Source organism: Folsomia candida, unplaced genomic scaffold (assembly GCF_002217175.1).
Source record: "Folsomia candida strain VU population unplaced genomic scaffold, ASM221717v1 Fcan01_Sc021, whole genome shotgun sequence".
Lineage (NCBI taxonomy): Eukaryota > Metazoa > Arthropoda > Collembola > Entomobryomorpha > Isotomidae > Folsomia > Folsomia candida.
Genome location: NW_019091213.1, coordinates 627,807 through 644,348, shown reverse-complemented (window position 1 = coordinate 644,348; position 16,542 = coordinate 627,807). Strand labels below are relative to the sequence as shown.

The window sequence follows — 16,542 nt, the reverse complement described above, 5'->3', positions numbered from 1 at the left end:
CATAAATTTCCATTACATGTAATTCGCTATCTTTAAATTCCACTACAATGGTATCAGTTCTATTTGGTCAAACCGTAATTGTGATTTAATGCAAGTGATAAGTCATTGAAATCGAATTACAATGATAAGGTTAACATTTGAAAAATAATTAAATTTACCAAACACCACACTAAATACTTAAGATTAAATTGAAGTTGATATTATTGTGGATCGTCTTCCTACTCCGAATGAGACCAAAGATGTTGAATGAACCACCAGCATCATTGGGCTGGAGACTTATAGCTTCTTGGATTTTCTGGAATAGTAGCTTTTGTAGAAGAACTCTCCAAAAAGGTAGACGTAGGATCCGTAAATGGCCCAAATCCATCTTATGCTCGACTCTTCACGCGCACAGGGTTGACCAGAGCCTGAATTGTGAACATTTATGATGACAAATTTGAGCACATATATATGCACACCATGCATGGTTGGGAGATTGGTGCTTGTATCTAATGCTGATACGTGCGTACGTACTTATCACAAATTGGCTGTAGGCATTGATTGTCACAGCGACCAACATTTGGAGGAGTTGGAGGAACGTCAGCAACTGCGAGATCTTTCTGGGGATGTGGATTTTCATGCACTTGAGGAAGAAGTATGGGTACATTATGCTGAAAGGAAGCAAGGTACAAAGTTTATGCCCCATAAATGTCAAAGTCTATGTACATAACTAGTTCATGTAGAAATGCATGCAAACCTGTGGACCCCGTAATTCATGGCTCCCAGATACCTCGTTATAGGCTGTAAAAGTATTTAATTAATTACTCAATAAAGTATTGAATGATCAAGTATCTGTATGTAGGTATGTAGTAACGAAAAAGCTACAAACTTCAGCACGGGGGACGATTTGCCAGGCGAGGATCATTGCCGTGCCTGTAAAATTATACATCACATTACTCAATGTATTTTGACCTATGAAGTCAATAATTGGAAATCCTTACAGTGGTGGTACCTGCGTAAAAGATAAAATTCAAGTGTAAAATTCAAATTATTAAAAAATAAACCGCAACGGATTACGTTGGAAATAGATTTTTTGATCTCACCATTGCAGCAAAATCAGTGGTTGTTTTCGAAGAACAATGAAGATCGTGTCGCCTGAAAAAGTATTCAAAAAGATGGGTACTCGTTTGTTCTCAAGATCCAATTATCACCACCACCATCATTGCAAATATTTCAATACATAATTGTACTCACCCAACTCGACGAATTTTGATAGAGCGAATAGAATACTCCAGTAAGCTGTAAGGGACGAAGGTGTAAATGGCCATGATTATGATGACACACGAATTCCAATAATTATAGTTATCAAATTATCACATTGAACGGTAACTAACCCATTGGCTCATTCAGTCCTTCTCTGCAGTCGAGAGTAAGCAATTAAGTAATTACTCCATGTGATTGTGTACGGATGAGTAATTGGAGCTGACGTACCTGGAGCAGACGGATCGGTGAAACCCATTGGGGGACGTCAGGACTGCAAAGAGTTCCGTCGAAATGCGGCAGAAACCCATGATGGAAAAAATTGCAAGCCCCAGGTTCCACAAGGCCAAGGCCCAGTCGACCTTGAAGGGAGCTCGATGTTTCATGCAGCGTTGGAGCGAGAAGATGACGACGACGTAGAGGCCCGACACCCAGATGGGCAAGGTCCAGTTGAGAGCCATAAAGTGCTTCCAGAGGGGGTAGTCAATGTTCTCAAAGGAGAAGGACTGGAACTGAGGAGGGTCCTCGTACGCCCAGTGAGTCCCATGACTCAGGTTTCGCGACGCCGCGGATGTCGACACCGCCATATTTGCCATTCAATTCTGCAAAACGACCCTTGTCACCGAATTCACCAGTCTCAAGGTGAGCTCCTACGAATGTCTACAGGGGAATAAAGGGTCAGTCTGATGAGACCCTGCACGTGGAGACTGCAACAAAGGTAAATTCTCACCTGTAGGTGTATACAAAGTGCAACTGCTCAAACAACTAACAGCAATAATTCAAGCAAATCACTCTCGATTCAACCAAGGAGCAGTCAGACGCAAGACCGGAAAGTTGGTTATCAGCATCCTTAATCATACGAGAGCAATAAGCATGCACAGATTAAATAAAACCCCTCGTCCAGAGAGTGGTGGGATCATGATAGATTACGTATATCTATCATAAATATATGTAATTCCATATTGCATAATAATTCAAATCGTCCATCATGCGTGAAACTAGTGACCATTATTTATAAATTATAGTGGGTTAGAAGTAGAAAATGTGCAAATACAGAGAAATCCTTCTTGCGCTGCTGGCTGATGAAGATTGTCGATTGAATTAATGGACACAGCCACATGCATGCAATCCACAGGCTGATAACATGAATGCAACTCACCTTTGCTATTGCTGCTGGACGTGGCAAAAAACGGTTGTCATCCTTTGATCACCACAAGTGCAACATATATTCCTCCTTCCATGCAGTGTTTGGTTTGGTAGTAGCTAATTTGCAAATAAACTGTCGAGAGCTCAATGTGCAAAATCGATGCAGCTTTGGTGGGGATATACGGGGCCGAGTGTTCTTGGCTGGCTCAGCTTGAGACGACGACTGTCCAGCTCCGCCGGATTTTGCGATATTCTCAGCTCTGGAAATTTTGCAGTGCTGGAGAAGTTGAGAATAATATGGCGTGATCCTCAAGGTTGAAGAATGTTATTTGCTCATTTCATCTCAGTCTCACCCGACTCGTGCTTCTCAACTTACCATACACACAGCACTTTGCAATACACACCGACACAGTCTACTTTGGAGTAGGAGAGAAGTTTGTTTGTATTTGTCTTTATTTTTAAAATTCAGTCACAACATTTTTCACATTACTTGTATGTATTTGTAATAATATGCTTTTTATGCGAGGAATTGCTATGATGACCACTATTTTATTCCAGGAGGAGCTACGACCTCTTGACCTTCTTGCTGCTGAAGTAGGCTTTGTACATAAAGTCAGCAAATAGAAATGTGAAGGAGCCATAAATGACAGCGATCAGTTGAACACTTTGACGTTCTCTGGCGCAGGGGACGCTGAGCACATCTGAGTATCACACAAAATTCATGAGTATCACACAAGAAAACCAGGCTGACTTGCTTTTGAATAGCGAGTGAAGTAATGTCAAAATTATGTCTCACGTATTGCATACAGCGTGTAGAAGTTGACCCAGACTCCGACCTGTTCAAGTATTTTCATGATATGACTTGCAGCCTGAGACCTCCGTATACTTTGAGTTACGTAAAATTTTGCCATACCATCATTTGCAACAATTGCAAGGACGTAATCACCATCGAGAGTTTCCTGGAAATCTGCACCTTCATGGCTTTTAAAGCGTAGTATGAGTACATCACACTGCAGAGTAGAGGAGAGGATTAGTCAGTTAGACCCCTGGGTCAGGGCTTATGGAACCGTCATGTCCGTCCGACACGATAGAGCCAAAACCGCTGAACCGATTGGCTTGAAATTTCTACCATATGCATATTGGACAAGGTTAGGAAACGAGTTCGAAGATGGGTGAAATCAGTCAAGTGGTTGACCGATCTGGGTGGTTTATTACGAGAGGGGTGGGTGGGGTATTACGCATCGAAATTTCAAAATTGTACTAGAAAGTTAAAATTTAGTGCAGAGGTGACTAATAGGTCTTAAATTTAATTAATTAACCTTTTTAAATTAGAAAAATTTCCGCTTGGTGACACTCTATTGGACAACCCATACCGATTTTTCAAATTCCTCATATCGAGCTGTTTGATATGCAGGTTGCAAATTACATGGAAAAAACGAAGGTGACGTCGAATTTCAATATTATCAACCTTAAATCCCCAAGGGGGCTACCCACACTGGTTTTTGGAATCAGTTGGAAAAAATTTTGCACCAAGGTGCAAGTTTATCCAAGATTTACGAATATAAAAGAAATTTTTAGAAATTTGGAAGCAGGAGGTTCAACAAGATGACCCATACTGCTTATTGAAATTGGTCTAAAAACTCGGGCTAACTATAAGTAAAGGTTGCTCCTCCAAAGGTTTTTAAATTGTGTACGTGTACCTGTGAACAGCGTAGTTCATGAGGGCGTAGTAGCGACCAATGGGCTCACCGTAAGGGAACACTTCGAATGCAAGGATCAAAGCCACCGAATGGTGATACCTGAATTTTCATAGTTTTCTTCATTAAATAACAAGGAAAATTGTTGTTATAAATATCGACCACCAACCAGTGAAGAAATATCAGCGGCTGTTTCCGCAGTACGATGAACACGCTGTCACCTGTTCCAAAATTCCTACACACTTAGCAAGCCTCCTATTGTTAAAATTGCACATGGAAGCCCTTTCTCACCCAGTTCCACCAGTTTCGAGAGGACAAACAGCACTCCCCAAATTGCAGTTGGGGCGTTGAGCCCTTCTCTGTACGAGCAAATCGAACGGACACAGATGTTTAAGGACGTTTAATACGTTGGTAAATGAAATGATGAATTTCTCTCCAACTCACTAACCTGTTGCAAACTGAGACGTGAAAACCTCCTGGACTTTGAACAATCTTGAGCATTTCCGGAACAATGCGGAAAGTTCCCACCAAGGAAAAGACTGCGAGGACCAAGTTCCAAAGGACGAGAGGTTTCTGCAACTTGAGTGGCTTCCTTGTCCTCATGTAGTTTTCGAGTTGGAATATGACGAGCAGATAAATGATGCATACGTAGAATGGCAACTGCCAATTTTGCATGAGCCAAACCCTCCACTGCAAAAAGTCCCATTTTTCAAACCAGAAATATGGTAGAAAGGAGGGAGGCTTTTCATACTCCCAAATTGGTACGTTGTTCAGCTCGGGAGGAAAATTTGGGATATCAAAAGGATGAATTTCGCTCGAGTTGCCCATTATTTTATTTCTAGAGCAATGCAACCAACGAGTTTTCTGACCTGTTGATGAGCACCAATGCTCATGTGTACTTACTTGTTTGTTGTTTTAGAGTTTAGAGCTCTCCAGAATCAATGTGGTCTCACGAGGCTTGCTCACTTTGCTTATATTCAACAAGAAACGTCGGATCGATGACTATTTATGACAACCCATTAATTAAAGACTTGTCCACTCACAAGTTACATAGCTCTGACGACGTTGAGACTGCAAAAAGCGTATGAAAATAGACTCGAATGGACGGCATGTGACCAGCACCACTGTGAAATGTCAACTATATAGACTTTTATATAGACACATGATGAGCTCTTACCGTCATCACTCATCTATTTTTGCATACACTGCTCAAGTAACCTGGATAAATGTTTAATACGTTGTAGCCGTTGAGAGAAGGGAAACCTCATTCGCTGAGGGTCTTCTTGGTCTTAATCAGGCAACCTAAGAACGCAATTAAACAAGGAATCCAGTAATATTTCCTTTACGTACGTCCCTCCAATCGACGCCATTCGACGCCCTCGTTTATACGTTAATGCGTACAAAGAATAGTTTAATTTATTTCTGGCTGAATTTATCTTTATCTTGGTGGAATTTATTTCTGCCACTGGATACATATTTAGAGAACGCCGGCCTTTTAATAGTAACACAACATGGACGGAAATAGCATAGGAAATAAGCTGTCATCTCGTTCAGCATGATTACGAGGACTTGAATTTCTTGGGGCTTGAGAAATATGACTGGTAGAAATATTTGACAAACAGGACCAAGTACGACGCATAGATCCACATTTGAACTCGAATGTTCTCATCCGACCTCGCGCACTCTTGCCCAGAACCTGCACAAACCAGGCGGCACATTAGCAAATCTTGAACCATGGAGAGAATTGTGAACTATTTACATATTATGTTATCAATTATGCAAGACTCACTTTTGACGTAGATAGCGTAGAGGTTGACCACCAAGCCGATGAACATCTGGCTTAGCTGGAGGAGAGTTATCATCATGGCGAGCTTTCGTGGGGGGTTGAACGTCATGGCCTTAAAGCCATAGTACGTGTACATGATGCTAAATACAGACATTTATTAAAACCTGCCAAGCCCATCCAAAGTCATTCAAGCTATGTTTCTTTATTAATTTATTATGTGGATCCTTATATATTTTCCACGCACCTGTGCACAAACAAGTTCATGGAGCCCACATAGCGGAATATGGGTTCAGCTTGAGGGTAGCTCATCCAGCACACAATTAACGTCGCCTGCAATTAAGTAAGTATTCTCACCTGCTCGGAATCTACGTACTTTCTTCAAAGTGGAACATACCATATGGTGATACCTGCATTGGACAAAGTGGACGGTGACACATTTTCAGCTACATAATTATTGTATGCACGAGAGAAAGCACGAACCAGTGGAGAAATATGAGGGGCGTTTTCCTCAGCACGATAAACACCGTGTCCAACAGTTCCACCAGCTTTGAGACGGAGAAAGCCATTGCCCACCATGCCGAGCTGGGGTTCAAGGCATCCCTGTCCAAATACAAACCCACCAAAATTGTAACTTGGTATGCAGAGTGACTGACTGGCAGCAGTCAAAGTACTGGAGCATCTATTTATAAATATGATATTGAAATTAGGGCACGAACCTGACGCAAACGCTGCGATGAAAGCCGTTTTGTCCGTGGAGCACGTGGGCGAACTCTGGAATGATCCTGGCGAAAGCTACAGCGGAGAAGATGGCGAGTCCAAAGTTCCAGAGGGTGAGAAGCGGGCGGAGGTTGAAGGGCTGCCGATCCATCATCCACCGCTGTCCCAGCCAAATGAGGACCACGTAGGCCACTGAGATGTAGAGGGTAAGGGTCCAGTTCTGCCAAAACCACTTCCGACTCCTGCTCAGGTCGAATATTTCAAAGCTGAAGGGTTCCAAAAGGGCTGGCTCCATGTACGGCCAATCCACGTAGGCGTCTTCCATTCGAGGAATTACTGAACCTATGTACACACGCGTTGTTCTTATGAATACCTAATTAGTCAATCCCCAAAATTAATTCCCTCACTTACTGAAGAAATTGTTGGAAATGTTCATTTTGAGACACGGTTTTCTTGTTCAAACCGATTAAAACTGCTGAAAAGTTCACTTAAATTTCCTGAGTTCCCGTCGTTGCTGTTGCCGACGACAACGTTAGTAGTAAGTCACGGTAGAGATTGGAGCAGAGGAGGTCATTGCGGGCGTAAAACCGCGATTCGTCCTCAATATTTGTAATATTTAATCTAATTAAAAATGTAGTTATTTTCTCAGCGATGCACAGCTGCCTGGGAAAAAGTTTCAGATAAGAAATAAATACGTGCGAGTCGAAATTTGGGAGAATGGAAGTCTTCCTGGCGTCTTCTGAGTGTGGAGTTAAAATCCAAGTATTAAATCTGCAAGGACGGGGCTCTGCTATGAAATGAGCATGACACAGGCTGACATATCTGCGAATGATGCCACCGAAATTGAGATTGAGAGACAGGGTTAGATTTAGCATCCATCAGGTTTATTATTGGTTGACCAGACCCACGACGACGACGGAGCATCGTTTTTCTACCCCTTCTCCACACAATTGATGTGTCTCACAGGGTGGAACAATCTGAGAGACGCTCTCTCCAAAGGATTTCTCTCCTCCACCTCTCGTCCCCTGCCCACTGACCAACATAAAATCCCTCAGACTTACGATACAAGGTATCCGCATCTCCTCAACCCTGTCTGCGAGCAATGGGAAATCTGTGTCGTGAGGAAGTTGCTAAAAATAGATACAATTCACCCGACTCATATGCCAAGAGCAGTGGACACAGTGGTAATAAATAATAAGTGGGTTGACAAAGCTGAGAGAGAGAGAGGAGCAACTGCCACTCGTTCGTCTCATATTCCCAAAATGCAAACTTTCTAATCCAAGGTGGCTCAGATTAGATGCGCCTCATCAGTCGATGCCGGATACCAGTGCAGTAGGATCTCACTTCAACGAGCATTTTCTCATCGCCTTCACAACCCAACCTATTCCTGGCGACTTTGTTGCGTTTTGACAAGTTTGGTGAACCCGCAGGGAAAACGGTACTGCAATCCCTGACCGTGAAACCGTTGTCAACCTGGACATTGGAAATGCGTACGTGCAATAAGAAGCGTACTACGTGCAGCAGTCCAACTATGGGTCGAACCACTGTGTAAAATGTGTGCATACATTCGCAGAATCCTGATTTTGAATGTCACTGTATAAATATTTAATAAAAACCCTCGTTCAACCCACTTCTAAGAAGCGAGTGTATAGCAAATTATCACGATTGATTTCTGCGGTGGCAGTGTGACGCAGGCATCTGCCTTCTCAATTAGCAGGTAAAAAGAGGTGACATAGAATAAGCTAGCATAATAATAATAGTAGTAATACACGCTTGTGGTACGACGATGACGGCACACATTCGCCGACTCTTTTCATCGCTCTTGTACTTCGACGGGTTGTGATATGCATTGCCATCGTTGGATTGGGTTGCTCCAAATATGTATGGACCAGTCCTTCTGGTGACAATCCTACTAACAATATTAATAAGATCTGAAAAGTCAAAGTATATAGAAGAGATAAATCTCTTCTTTGCTTCTTGTTGGAGGGGAAATAGTCCAGACTCATCCTTCCATCCAAAAAGATGGCAAAGGGGGTGCATATAAGCCGTGCTGATAAGCTTCACACAAGTGAAGCCTCCTTCAGAAGACTCCTCCAGAGTCTGCCAAAAAAAATGCTTTTTCCTCAGCACGATGAGAAATATCTCCGAAATGTGCAGCTTTTGACCATTCCTATGCAAAAATAAATAAAGAACAACGGGCTTACCCAGTCCTTCTCTGTACATGAGGATTATCCTACACGTGTACATCCTTCTAATGTATAATTAGGATTGTAATCTTACAACGTTCCAATGTAATCCGTTCTGCTGAGCAAGTATGCGAAGTAGTTATGCGAGGTAAGCCCCACAAATATGAGGGAATGGAAATTGATTTGCTCCTCCAAAGAGACAATTTCTGAGACACATGGGCTTCCGGTTTGTAGCAAACGTGCAGCCCCGGTCCCGTGTAGTATGATCCCCAAAGGAAGAAGGGGAACAGCCAAAACTCTTTGGCAAACCAGCATCACTTAACGTCTATCTCCTCAAACTCGGAGACCTCAAAGGAGGGAGACGACACCCACCGCGTCCAGTTTGACAAATCCATTTTGTTTTGACGCCCAGGTACACCCGTCGTCATGAAGCACCAAGTCCCCAAGAAGGAACAAAAGAATGAGACGTGAGCCAAGCGTGGGATCGCATTTAATTACAAAATCCGCATCTGGTTGACATTTTGACTACCTCATCCCACTTGTACAACACATGCAAACGCGGCTACTCACGCTCGTCGTGCGAGGATACATACGTAATTTCTGCGTGCGTCCTGCAGCAACGAAGAAGAAGGAGGCCAGATTTAGTACTAGAGATGCAGATAGAGGTTTGCGTAACGGAGGATATATGACTGACAATGACCACTACAGACAAGGACACCTCAGTGATACATTTGCACGCTCATTACGCTGCACACAAATTCGCAGTCGTGTAAACATGAAAATATATTTAGGACGTTCGTACTCAGTATCATCACATTTTAGTTTAATCTCCGCCTCGTTGCATGCTTAATTCTTAACATTTGCACAATTCTCAATTCACAATTCTTATCAGTTGAGAAATATTTGACCCTTTTTGAAACGCGCTCTTAGTCCATCTTCCTTCCGTCGTCTATCGTCGCCTGTCTGTCAGGACTACTCGGTTTTTTCGTCTTCTCTGCGACGACCAAGTCGTAGAATAGCTTTCCAAAGAGCAGCGTAAACGACCTGTATGTATATAATTTTCTTCGTGTAAAAACCAAAGTTAAATAATCGCAGGAAGGGTTTTACCCGTAAACCATTGCCATGATTTGGATGCTCAAAGCATGCCGCGCACAGCTTACGCCTTGATCTGCAACATAATGCATAATTTCAATAAAATTAATAGTGAGGCCTTTCCTTGCATACGTGGGGCAGGACCACAAGCGTGTGGTCCTCAAGGCGCTTCACAGGAGTGCTGAAAGGGACGCGTACTTAGGAGGTGGAGCGTGTAGAGGTTGATGAACAATCCAAACACCATTTGAGAGAGTTGCAGCGTTGTTATGAAGTTGGCAATCGTTTTGTGAATTTGCACACCCACGGCCTACGAATTGTCGAATTGAAATAGTTACCAGAAGAGCCATTAGAGTTCGTGTTCATTGTATTTACTTGGATCCATATGTATGATGAAGTAAAAAATGCAACTGAATTTATAAGATAAGGGAGAGCACTCACGGTTAGGGCGAAATAAGGGTACATCAAACTGTGAACTCCATAGTTCATTACGACAACCCTGCAACACACAATTGGTCTTGACATTCGCAGTTGTTTGTTGGCGACCAGAGTCAGCTACATACCATCGAGAAATGGGTTCCACCAGAGGTCCCACCAGCCACTGGGATATGAGGGTCACCAAATGGTGATACCATTGCAGGAGCACGACGGGCTTTTTCCTTAAAATTAGAAAAATCGTGTCTCCCAGCTCCACATATTTCGACAGCCCAAAAGCGAGGTACCAGAACGCAGTGGGACGGTCAACTCCCTCCCTGCAAAGTCAACCTCCAAAGTGACAACTGGTGCCAACCATAGCCATGTCAAATACCTGACACAAATTCTCTTGTAAAAGCCCTCTTGTCTGAGAAGGACATCGACATGGGCGGGAAGTATACGACAAAATCCTACAATGGAAAACAGACCCAACCCCAAGTTCCAAAGGAAGAGGGGAGTTTTGAGATTGAGGGGGGCCTTATTTCGCATGTACCTTTGGAGGACGTAGATGGTGAGGAGGTAGACGGCTCCCACGTAGAAGGGCAACTTCCAGTACTGCATACACACGTCGACCCAATAGTCGTGGTCGTAGCATTCAAACTCAAACTGTCGAATGTACTTTGGAGGGTCTTCAAAATGCCAGCCCTTGAGACCCACATCCTCCGACAAGTTCAGCCTCGCCCCTGCGTCCAGAATCCACCCCAAATTTGGCAAACTCATGACCATGACCTCGTTGTCGCTGTTCCTAAAAAGTTGTGTGCGGTTGGTTGCAGTGTGCTCGCTTGTTGTTGGGAGAGAAGTAAAATTGACAGAACGTAGAAAATCTCCGAGCGAACTGTATGGATGGACTGCACACATCCATTTGCTAATTTTGAACGCATTAAAGAATCTCAAATTAATATTATGCAGATTTATTTTAATTGGTTTGTGCAATTTACTTGTTAAAATATCGCGTAAAATCCGACTTTCAACCTTTCCTCAAGTTTATGGCGATTTGTAATTATAAAAGAGAGGGAATTAACTGCTGATTTATAGCCCATATGCAGATTCAATGCCTCACATATTCATTGCATCCGAGACTCGGGAGTTTCTTAAAATTATATCTTTATTCCTCTGCTCCTATTTTTTAGTTCAACAAAATCTCACAATTTTACCAACTCGCATTGAAAACTAGTCGCTTTTGCGTTTATCTTGACATTACATTTAATACATACATACTTTTATACATTTTTAAGCAGTTTATTATCATGGGTAATGATTAACTAATTTTAATTGCTAACTATATATATTCTTTGAGGCATCACAATTGTATCATGTTGCATGGCTGGGCATTCCTGCATCTTTATGCCCAAGGATTCGCTCAGCAGGAGTCTTGGCTTGTATTTGATTTACACAATTTGCATAATAATATGTACATACATGTAGGTAACCTAGAGTCAAGAAGAGAAAAACCAAAACCATGGTGGAAAATTTCCAGTTGAAAACAAATTTCGATTAAAAAAAACAAGGGGAAGAGCAGTATTTACAAATGGAAAGGGAAATAACTTTCGTAGTGGAAGGACCATCTTTAAGCAAGCTCAGGTCAAAATAGAGGAGCGTAATTTCTGAAGGAGAGGATACTGCATCGTCATCTGCTACTGTAGGTGGTGGTCTAGAGCTCGTGTAACTGCCAGCGTCAATGGTCTTCACAAAGCCACGATCAGTAAAACATGGTCCGGGGAGTGAATATGGGTAAGGAACTTAAAGAAGGCGAAATGAGTCAGTGGTTGCGTCGACGAGGACGAGACTCTCGAGCACGACGGTATAAAACCACGCAGGAAGGACTTGGGTCTCCTACTGCGTCTTGCTCTTGCGGGTCAAGTACGTCCTCTTGAAGAAGTTGGCGAAGAGGACAAAGTAGGAGGCGTACATCAGCATCAGCACGCGCAACCCTTCGTCCGAGCGCGCACACTCCCAGCCCAACACGTCTAAAATACACACAATTTGCACGTTAATTATCTTTGTAATTACGCCATTTATTTCTGTACAAGTTTTTTACACTACTTCTGCTGCTGCTTACTTTTGGCAGTGTATGCGTATATGTTAACAATCAGACCCAAGATCATTTGGCTGAGCTGCAAAGTAGTTATGACCATCGATAGCTGGCGTGGAACTTTGAACTGGAGAGCTTTGAAGCCGTAGTAGGAGTACATTACACTGCAAAAATAATATTGGAGGTTGATTTAATGCGAATTCAATTACTCAATTCTATTTACGAATGTTTAAAAGCTCATTATGGTGCAAGTACCTGTGGACGGCATAGTTCATCACTCCTACGTAGCGGAAAATTGGCTCCGCTTGGGGATAGCATAGCCACGAAAAGACTAAAACTGTCGAATGGTGGTACCTACACATCGGCCAGTTCAAATTATTGGTCATCTTATTATCCTGGATTTTTTAATACGGTCATAAACAAGATTATTACCAGTGCAGAAATATGAGAGGTGTTTTCCTCAGAACGATGAAAACGGTGTCTCCCAACTCGAGCATTTTGGACAGAGTGAAGAGATAAGCCCAAAAGGCGGTGGGAGGATTGAGCGAGTCTCTGTGGGGACCAAAGAAATCATACAAACCACTGCCCACTATGCAGCAGCCTTATTTGGCCAAAGTCAGAGTGTAGGACACGCACCTGACACAAACGGATCTGTGGAAGCCGTTTTCTCCGGTGAGGACGTCGTAGAGGTCGGGCCCCGTGCGCAGGAACCCGCAGATGGAGAATCCGGCGAGGAAGAAGTTCCAGAGGGCGAGGGGCTTGCGAAGGTTGAAGGGCTGTCGGTCCTTCATCCACCACTGCCCCACGAAGATCATGAGCCAGTAGAGGCCGGTGGCGTAGACGCTCAGAGTCCAGTTGTCCCACAACCAGCGCCGACTCTTGTCCGGGTCGAACTCCTCGAACCAGTAGGGCGGGTAGGTCGGGTTCGTCATGAAGGGCCACTCCACGTACTCTTGGTTCATCAGGAATGAACCGTTGCCCGAAAATAGGTTCATCAGGGTTGCAGTCATCTGCAAAATGGTGCAACGAATCAGTCCTTGACATCGTTTTCATATCGAAATCGATGCACTATTGCGAATCCAACAAGTATACATAATCAGGTTTTGCAGGAGAATTATAAGAAGACTGCACGAAACATGTAGAGATGTCTTGGTTTGGTTGGCATTATTGTGCCAAATGAGCTTTAATTGACAAATGGAGCAATTACGCAGAGTGGATGAACCAGGCCTCCTCCTGAACCTGCTCTCGATTCTATTACCTCAACTACTGTTAGGCACCGTTGTTCGTGTAAATATGTACATTTCATGTACTTTAAAGTGCAATCGGTTTTTCTAATAACATCACTGCAAGTGCTCCTTTCTTTTAGACTGTCTTTTTTGCACCAAAATATTGTGCAGTTGCGCCACCAAGTGTGAGTTCAAGTGTGACTCCATGATGTCTATCAACGACATTGATGATATCATTCTTATCTAGCCACAATTTTTTAGTATCGCTCTGACTCGCGTTAAAATCATGACCGAGTTATGAGACGTAAAATTATTTTATGATTTCGAGTGCGTAGGTGGTCATGAAAATGCATCCCAAAAAGTGAGGAGTAAAAACCAGGGGCTCCGATGACAGTCCTGAAGACATCTGCATAAACCCAGTCAACGAGGGCCACCAATTGGTACCTATTATTGCTGCTCTCAGGTGGATGCACGTATTGGGGAGGCATTTATACTGGGAGTCATCCGCTCAACGCAATGTCCTGCCTGTCCTGCTTCAGAAAATCAAAAAGTAGACTGACCCAATCTACTCAAGGCTATAATCTGGTTAGTATGCAAGCAAGTTTCCACAATTGAGGTCACCAATGACTCTTGGTCCGGCAGTGCTACACTCCTGCATTCTTGCCAACCAGTATTCCCACAATCTCGAGAAATATTGCAAAAATCCTTCTAAAATCAACGGAGGAAAATGCTTGATTCCGTTCGGAGCGTCTACATACCCCGGATCCCAAGTGACCAGGAAGGGAAGCGAATGCACAAAAATAAATCGTGACAAGGACGAGAGCTTGGTTCTTACGATTGGTGAAATCTAGATGGGACGCTCCCGCAGATTGGTCCGTTTAGACGACAGATATGAAAAGGAAATCAAGTGGGAGGGCAGGAAATTGGCAGGGACGACTCGCACAACGTAACTATTCTGTCCTTTCCATTCTGAAGTATTGTTCTTGCGTGGCGTGGTTTTACAAAACGAAATGAGTGAATATGATGATTTTTGTATGTTCACCACTGTGCACTCTCACCCACGCGTGGACGTCACAAAGTCTCCATTCTTGCCCAAATTCTCCTGCTCACAATTTGTCTTTGTTGCACACAACCATGGGCGACTGACTTGAAGGGTGGTTCAAAAAATTGGCGATTTCCATTCACTCGTTGACAAGAAGTGGCCCTGTCGTCGTCTTGTGAGGATGAGCGTATACTTTGAGTTGGGGTTAGTAGCGTTGGTTTGGGTAAAAGTGTTGGAAATACAAAGTGTGTGGGATTGTACCTTGAACCTGGGGCTGGTGGTGGTGGTGGTAGGGAGGGGATGATGATGACGGCAGGTGAGATGGTCCTGGTGGTTGTGAGCTCAAGTGGGATCAGGTTGTCACACCCCAACATCCAACAACGAGACACAAAACTTGATTTTCAACAAGACGGAAAAAAAACTGCGGATTGCCAGCACAGAGTTTCGAATTGACTGTGGAAGTGGAATAATGGTGGTGGCGAGGGTTGAAAAAACTGAACTATGAACTAGGACCAGTTAGGCAAAAAGTTGCATGGCAATAAGGGAAACAGGGCACTCTCAATCATGATTTCTTGCACGCAGATTCAACAATGAGCAGATAACGCCACAGTTGAGGAGCTTAACTGCTTATTCATGTTATGTTCATATCATCGCTTCACGTCTGGGTCCGCAATCCATTTCTTGCTCTCACACACACACAAACATACACACATTGTTTCCAAATGAAGTTGTCATAGAGGAGAACAGGTCCTACTATATTCGCGAGAAAAGAGTGGATATCAGCCGAGATAAATATTACGTGTTGCTCGTTGCCCTCAGCGTATGTACGCTTAAAGTACGAGTCCATTACGTTTGTGTATCATACGCAAAATGTGGCCACCGACTCGACGTGGGTGCCACATATCACAGCATATCATTGTCTTTAGCGTTTTTGAATCCTTCTGATCAAATGCATCACATATTTCACAACCACCAAAAAAGTTGGCAGAATGTTGCATCCCTTGTTTACAAACCCACGGATCGTTCACACAAATTGGCTGCATTGTGGTCAACTCTGCATAATCATGAATGGGATGCTCTTGGTAAATTGGTGTAGAATTTGTGTCCCTCTTGGTCACCTCTCTCACATTATTGTGATCTCTCTGCACTATTGTGATGCCAAAATATGGCTCATTAAATGAGCACTTGTACTTTCTTGATGGCTGCTGCATACATGTTACCCTACTTGCCCATTGCTCAACATTTCCTGTCGCAAATTCTTGTCCCTATGCATATCAATTTCACGACTTTGCATGCTCTCTGCGTGCATAAACATGTATGGACGTACATAGTGTTGCTGTATATGTATGTATGCACATAATAAGTATATGTACATATAGCGAACAAAGTGGTTAGTCCACCAGCCAACGCAGAAAATTCCCCACAAAATATGTCCACTTTCCTCGCTCGAAGTGAACAAGGGGGTGAAGTGCAGGGAGGGTCACCTCATCGAGATGGGATGATTCCAGGGTGCAGCAAGTACGCAACACACAACAGGGACGACTTCTCAATCCAAGTCCACTACGACGACGACTCTTTGAGGAACCATTATGACATCAGAAGTGTGTGTAGTAACCCAGATAAGGTTGCATATGTATGTCTCAACCCTTATCCTTGACCCAATTGATTCAAATTGCTCATTTTCATGTAAACGTTACGGTGGGTCACTTAGGATTAGACGAATAAGTCCCCTCCACATAATTCCTCTCCTACCAACTGCATAACACTGAAATTATGTCTCATAGTTGTTCACAAGGGATGTCGTCGTTCACTCTGCAAGAGTAGAATACATATTGTTGTAACTAATGACTCAAAGTTCACTCTAAATTTTCCAATGTCCATGAACTTAATCAGTCCTCTACATATAAC

General features: G+C 43.2%; 5 protein-coding genes across 10 annotated transcripts; all 5 read right to left on the bottom strand.

Moving 5' to 3' along the window:
- Positions 1–50: 50 nt before the first annotated feature.
- Positions 51–2,620, bottom strand: LOC110858389 (putative fatty acid elongation protein 3). 4 transcript variants are annotated; one of them, XM_035858650.1, is made up of 10 exons: positions 2,399–2,620; positions 1,471–1,969; positions 1,374–1,396; positions 1,234–1,278; positions 1,083–1,134; positions 981–991; positions 869–912; positions 737–780; positions 514–650; positions 51–407 (listed from the first exon to the last, which is right to left on the bottom strand). In XM_035858650.1, the coding sequence occupies exons 2-10, from the start codon at positions 1,833–1,835 to the stop codon at positions 277–279; spliced, it is 852 nt and encodes a 283-aa protein (XP_035714543.1). In that variant the 5' UTR covers positions 1,836–1,969; positions 2,399–2,620; the 3' UTR covers positions 51–276. The 4 variants fall into 4 exon arrangements, with proteins under 4 accessions (XP_035714543.1, XP_021962848.1, XP_035714544.1 ...); XM_022107156.2 differs by having other exon boundaries at positions 1,471–1,946; XM_035858651.1 differs by having other exon boundaries at positions 1,471–1,899.
- A 200-nt stretch (positions 2,621–2,820) lies between these two features.
- LOC110858648 (putative fatty acid elongation protein 3) lies at positions 2,821–5,375 on the bottom strand. Of its 2 annotated transcripts, XM_035858648.1 has the most exons (8): positions 4,986–5,375; positions 4,531–4,772; positions 4,374–4,441; positions 4,252–4,303; positions 4,086–4,184; positions 3,299–3,395; positions 3,182–3,221; positions 2,821–3,086 (listed from the first exon to the last, which is right to left on the bottom strand). In XM_035858648.1, the coding sequence occupies exons 2-8, from the start codon at positions 4,755–4,757 to the stop codon at positions 2,950–2,952; spliced, it is 720 nt and encodes a 239-aa protein (XP_035714541.1). In that variant the 5' UTR covers positions 4,758–4,772; positions 4,986–5,375; the 3' UTR covers positions 2,821–2,949. The 2 variants fall into 2 exon arrangements, with proteins under 2 accessions (XP_035714541.1, XP_021963169.2); XM_022107477.2 differs by having other exon boundaries at positions 4,531–5,375.
- A 134-nt stretch (positions 5,376–5,509) lies between these two features.
- Positions 5,510–9,159, bottom strand: LOC110858503 (putative fatty acid elongation protein 3). The gene is made up of 8 exons (XM_035858649.1): positions 8,866–9,159; positions 6,997–8,755; positions 6,585–6,927; positions 6,349–6,468; positions 6,263–6,275; positions 6,113–6,198; positions 5,872–6,008; positions 5,510–5,778 (listed from the first exon to the last, which is right to left on the bottom strand). Exons 2-8 carry the CDS (start codon positions 7,019–7,021, stop codon positions 5,642–5,644), a joined length of 861 nt encoding a protein of 286 aa, XP_035714542.1. The 5' UTR covers positions 7,022–8,755; positions 8,866–9,159; the 3' UTR covers positions 5,510–5,641.
- Positions 9,160–9,570: 411 nt separating this feature from the next.
- Positions 9,571–11,177, bottom strand: LOC110858538 (elongation of very long chain fatty acids protein 6). The gene is made up of 6 exons (XM_022107354.2): positions 10,669–11,177; positions 10,424–10,612; positions 10,302–10,359; positions 10,062–10,170; positions 9,879–9,939; positions 9,571–9,815 (listed from the first exon to the last, which is right to left on the bottom strand). Exons 1-6 carry the CDS (start codon positions 11,058–11,060, stop codon positions 9,698–9,700), a joined length of 927 nt encoding a protein of 308 aa, XP_021963046.1. The 5' UTR covers positions 11,061–11,177; the 3' UTR covers positions 9,571–9,697.
- Positions 11,178–11,420: 243 nt separating this feature from the next.
- LOC110858393 (elongation of very long chain fatty acids protein 6) lies at positions 11,421–15,233 on the bottom strand. Of its 2 annotated transcripts, none has more exons than XM_022107161.2 (6): positions 14,428–15,233; positions 13,003–13,376; positions 12,799–12,918; positions 12,622–12,720; positions 12,394–12,530; positions 11,421–12,301 (listed from the first exon to the last, which is right to left on the bottom strand). In XM_022107161.2, exons 2-6 carry the CDS (start codon positions 13,374–13,376, stop codon positions 12,168–12,170), a joined length of 864 nt encoding a protein of 287 aa, XP_021962853.1. In that variant the 5' UTR covers positions 14,428–15,233; the 3' UTR covers positions 11,421–12,167. The 2 variants fall into 2 exon arrangements, with proteins under 2 accessions (XP_021962853.1, XP_021962854.1); XM_022107162.2 differs by having other exon boundaries at positions 14,896–15,233.
- Between the last annotated feature and the right edge of the window lie 1,309 nt (positions 15,234–16,542).

Coding starts and splice junctions, on each gene's coding strand:
- LOC110858503 (XM_035858649.1), bottom strand. CDS start 7,021: ATGAACATTTCCAACAATTTCTTCA. Junction 6,469..6,584: donor CATCGCAGCGTTTGCGTCAG/GTTCGTGCCCTA, acceptor GTATTTGGACAG/GGATGCCTTGAACCCCAGCT. Junction 6,009..6,112: donor ATGAACTTGTTTGTGCACAG/GTGCGTGGAAAA, acceptor GTCTGTATTTAG/CATCATGTACACGTACTATG.
- LOC110858648 (XM_022107477.2), bottom strand. CDS start 4,910: ATGGGCAACTCGAGCGAAATTCATCCTTTTGATATCCCAAATTTTCCT. Junction 4,185..4,251: donor CCGCTGATATTTCTTCACTG/GTTGGTGGTCGA, acceptor ATGAAAATTCAG/GTATCACCATTCGGTGGCTT. Junction 3,396..4,085: donor ATGAACTACGCTGTTCACAG/GTACACGTACAC, acceptor TCTACTCTGCAG/TGTGATGTACTCATACTACG.
- LOC110858389 (XM_035858650.1), bottom strand. CDS start 1,835: ATGGCAAATATGGCGGTGTCGACATCCGCGGCGTCGCGAAACCTGAGT. Junction 1,397..1,470: donor CACCGATCCGTCTGCTCCAG/GTACGTCAGCTC, acceptor TCTCGACTGCAG/AGAAGGACTGAATGAGCCAA. Junction 651..736: donor ATGAATTACGGGGTCCACAG/GTTTGCATGCAT, acceptor GCTTCCTTTCAG/CATAATGTACCCATACTTCT.
- LOC110858538 (XM_022107354.2), bottom strand. CDS start 11,060: ATGGTCATGAGTTTGCCAAATTTGGGGTGGATTCTGGACGCAGGGGCG. Junction 10,171..10,301: donor ACCCTTATTTCGCCCTAACC/GTGAGTGCTCTC, acceptor GACAATTCGTAG/GCCGTGGGTGTGCAAATTCA. Junction 9,816..9,878: donor ATCATGGCAATGGTTTACGG/GTAAAACCCTTC, acceptor ATATACATACAG/GTCGTTTACGCTGCTCTTTG.
- LOC110858393 (XM_022107161.2), bottom strand. CDS start 13,376: ATGACTGCAACCCTGATGAACCTATTTTCGGGCAACGGTTCATTCCTG. Junction 12,919..13,002: donor CACAGATCCGTTTGTGTCAG/GTGCGTGTCCTA, acceptor TGGTCCCCACAG/AGACTCGCTCAATCCTCCCA. Junction 12,721..12,798: donor CCTCTCATATTTCTGCACTG/GTAATAATCTTG, acceptor GCCGATGTGTAG/GTACCACCATTCGACAGTTT.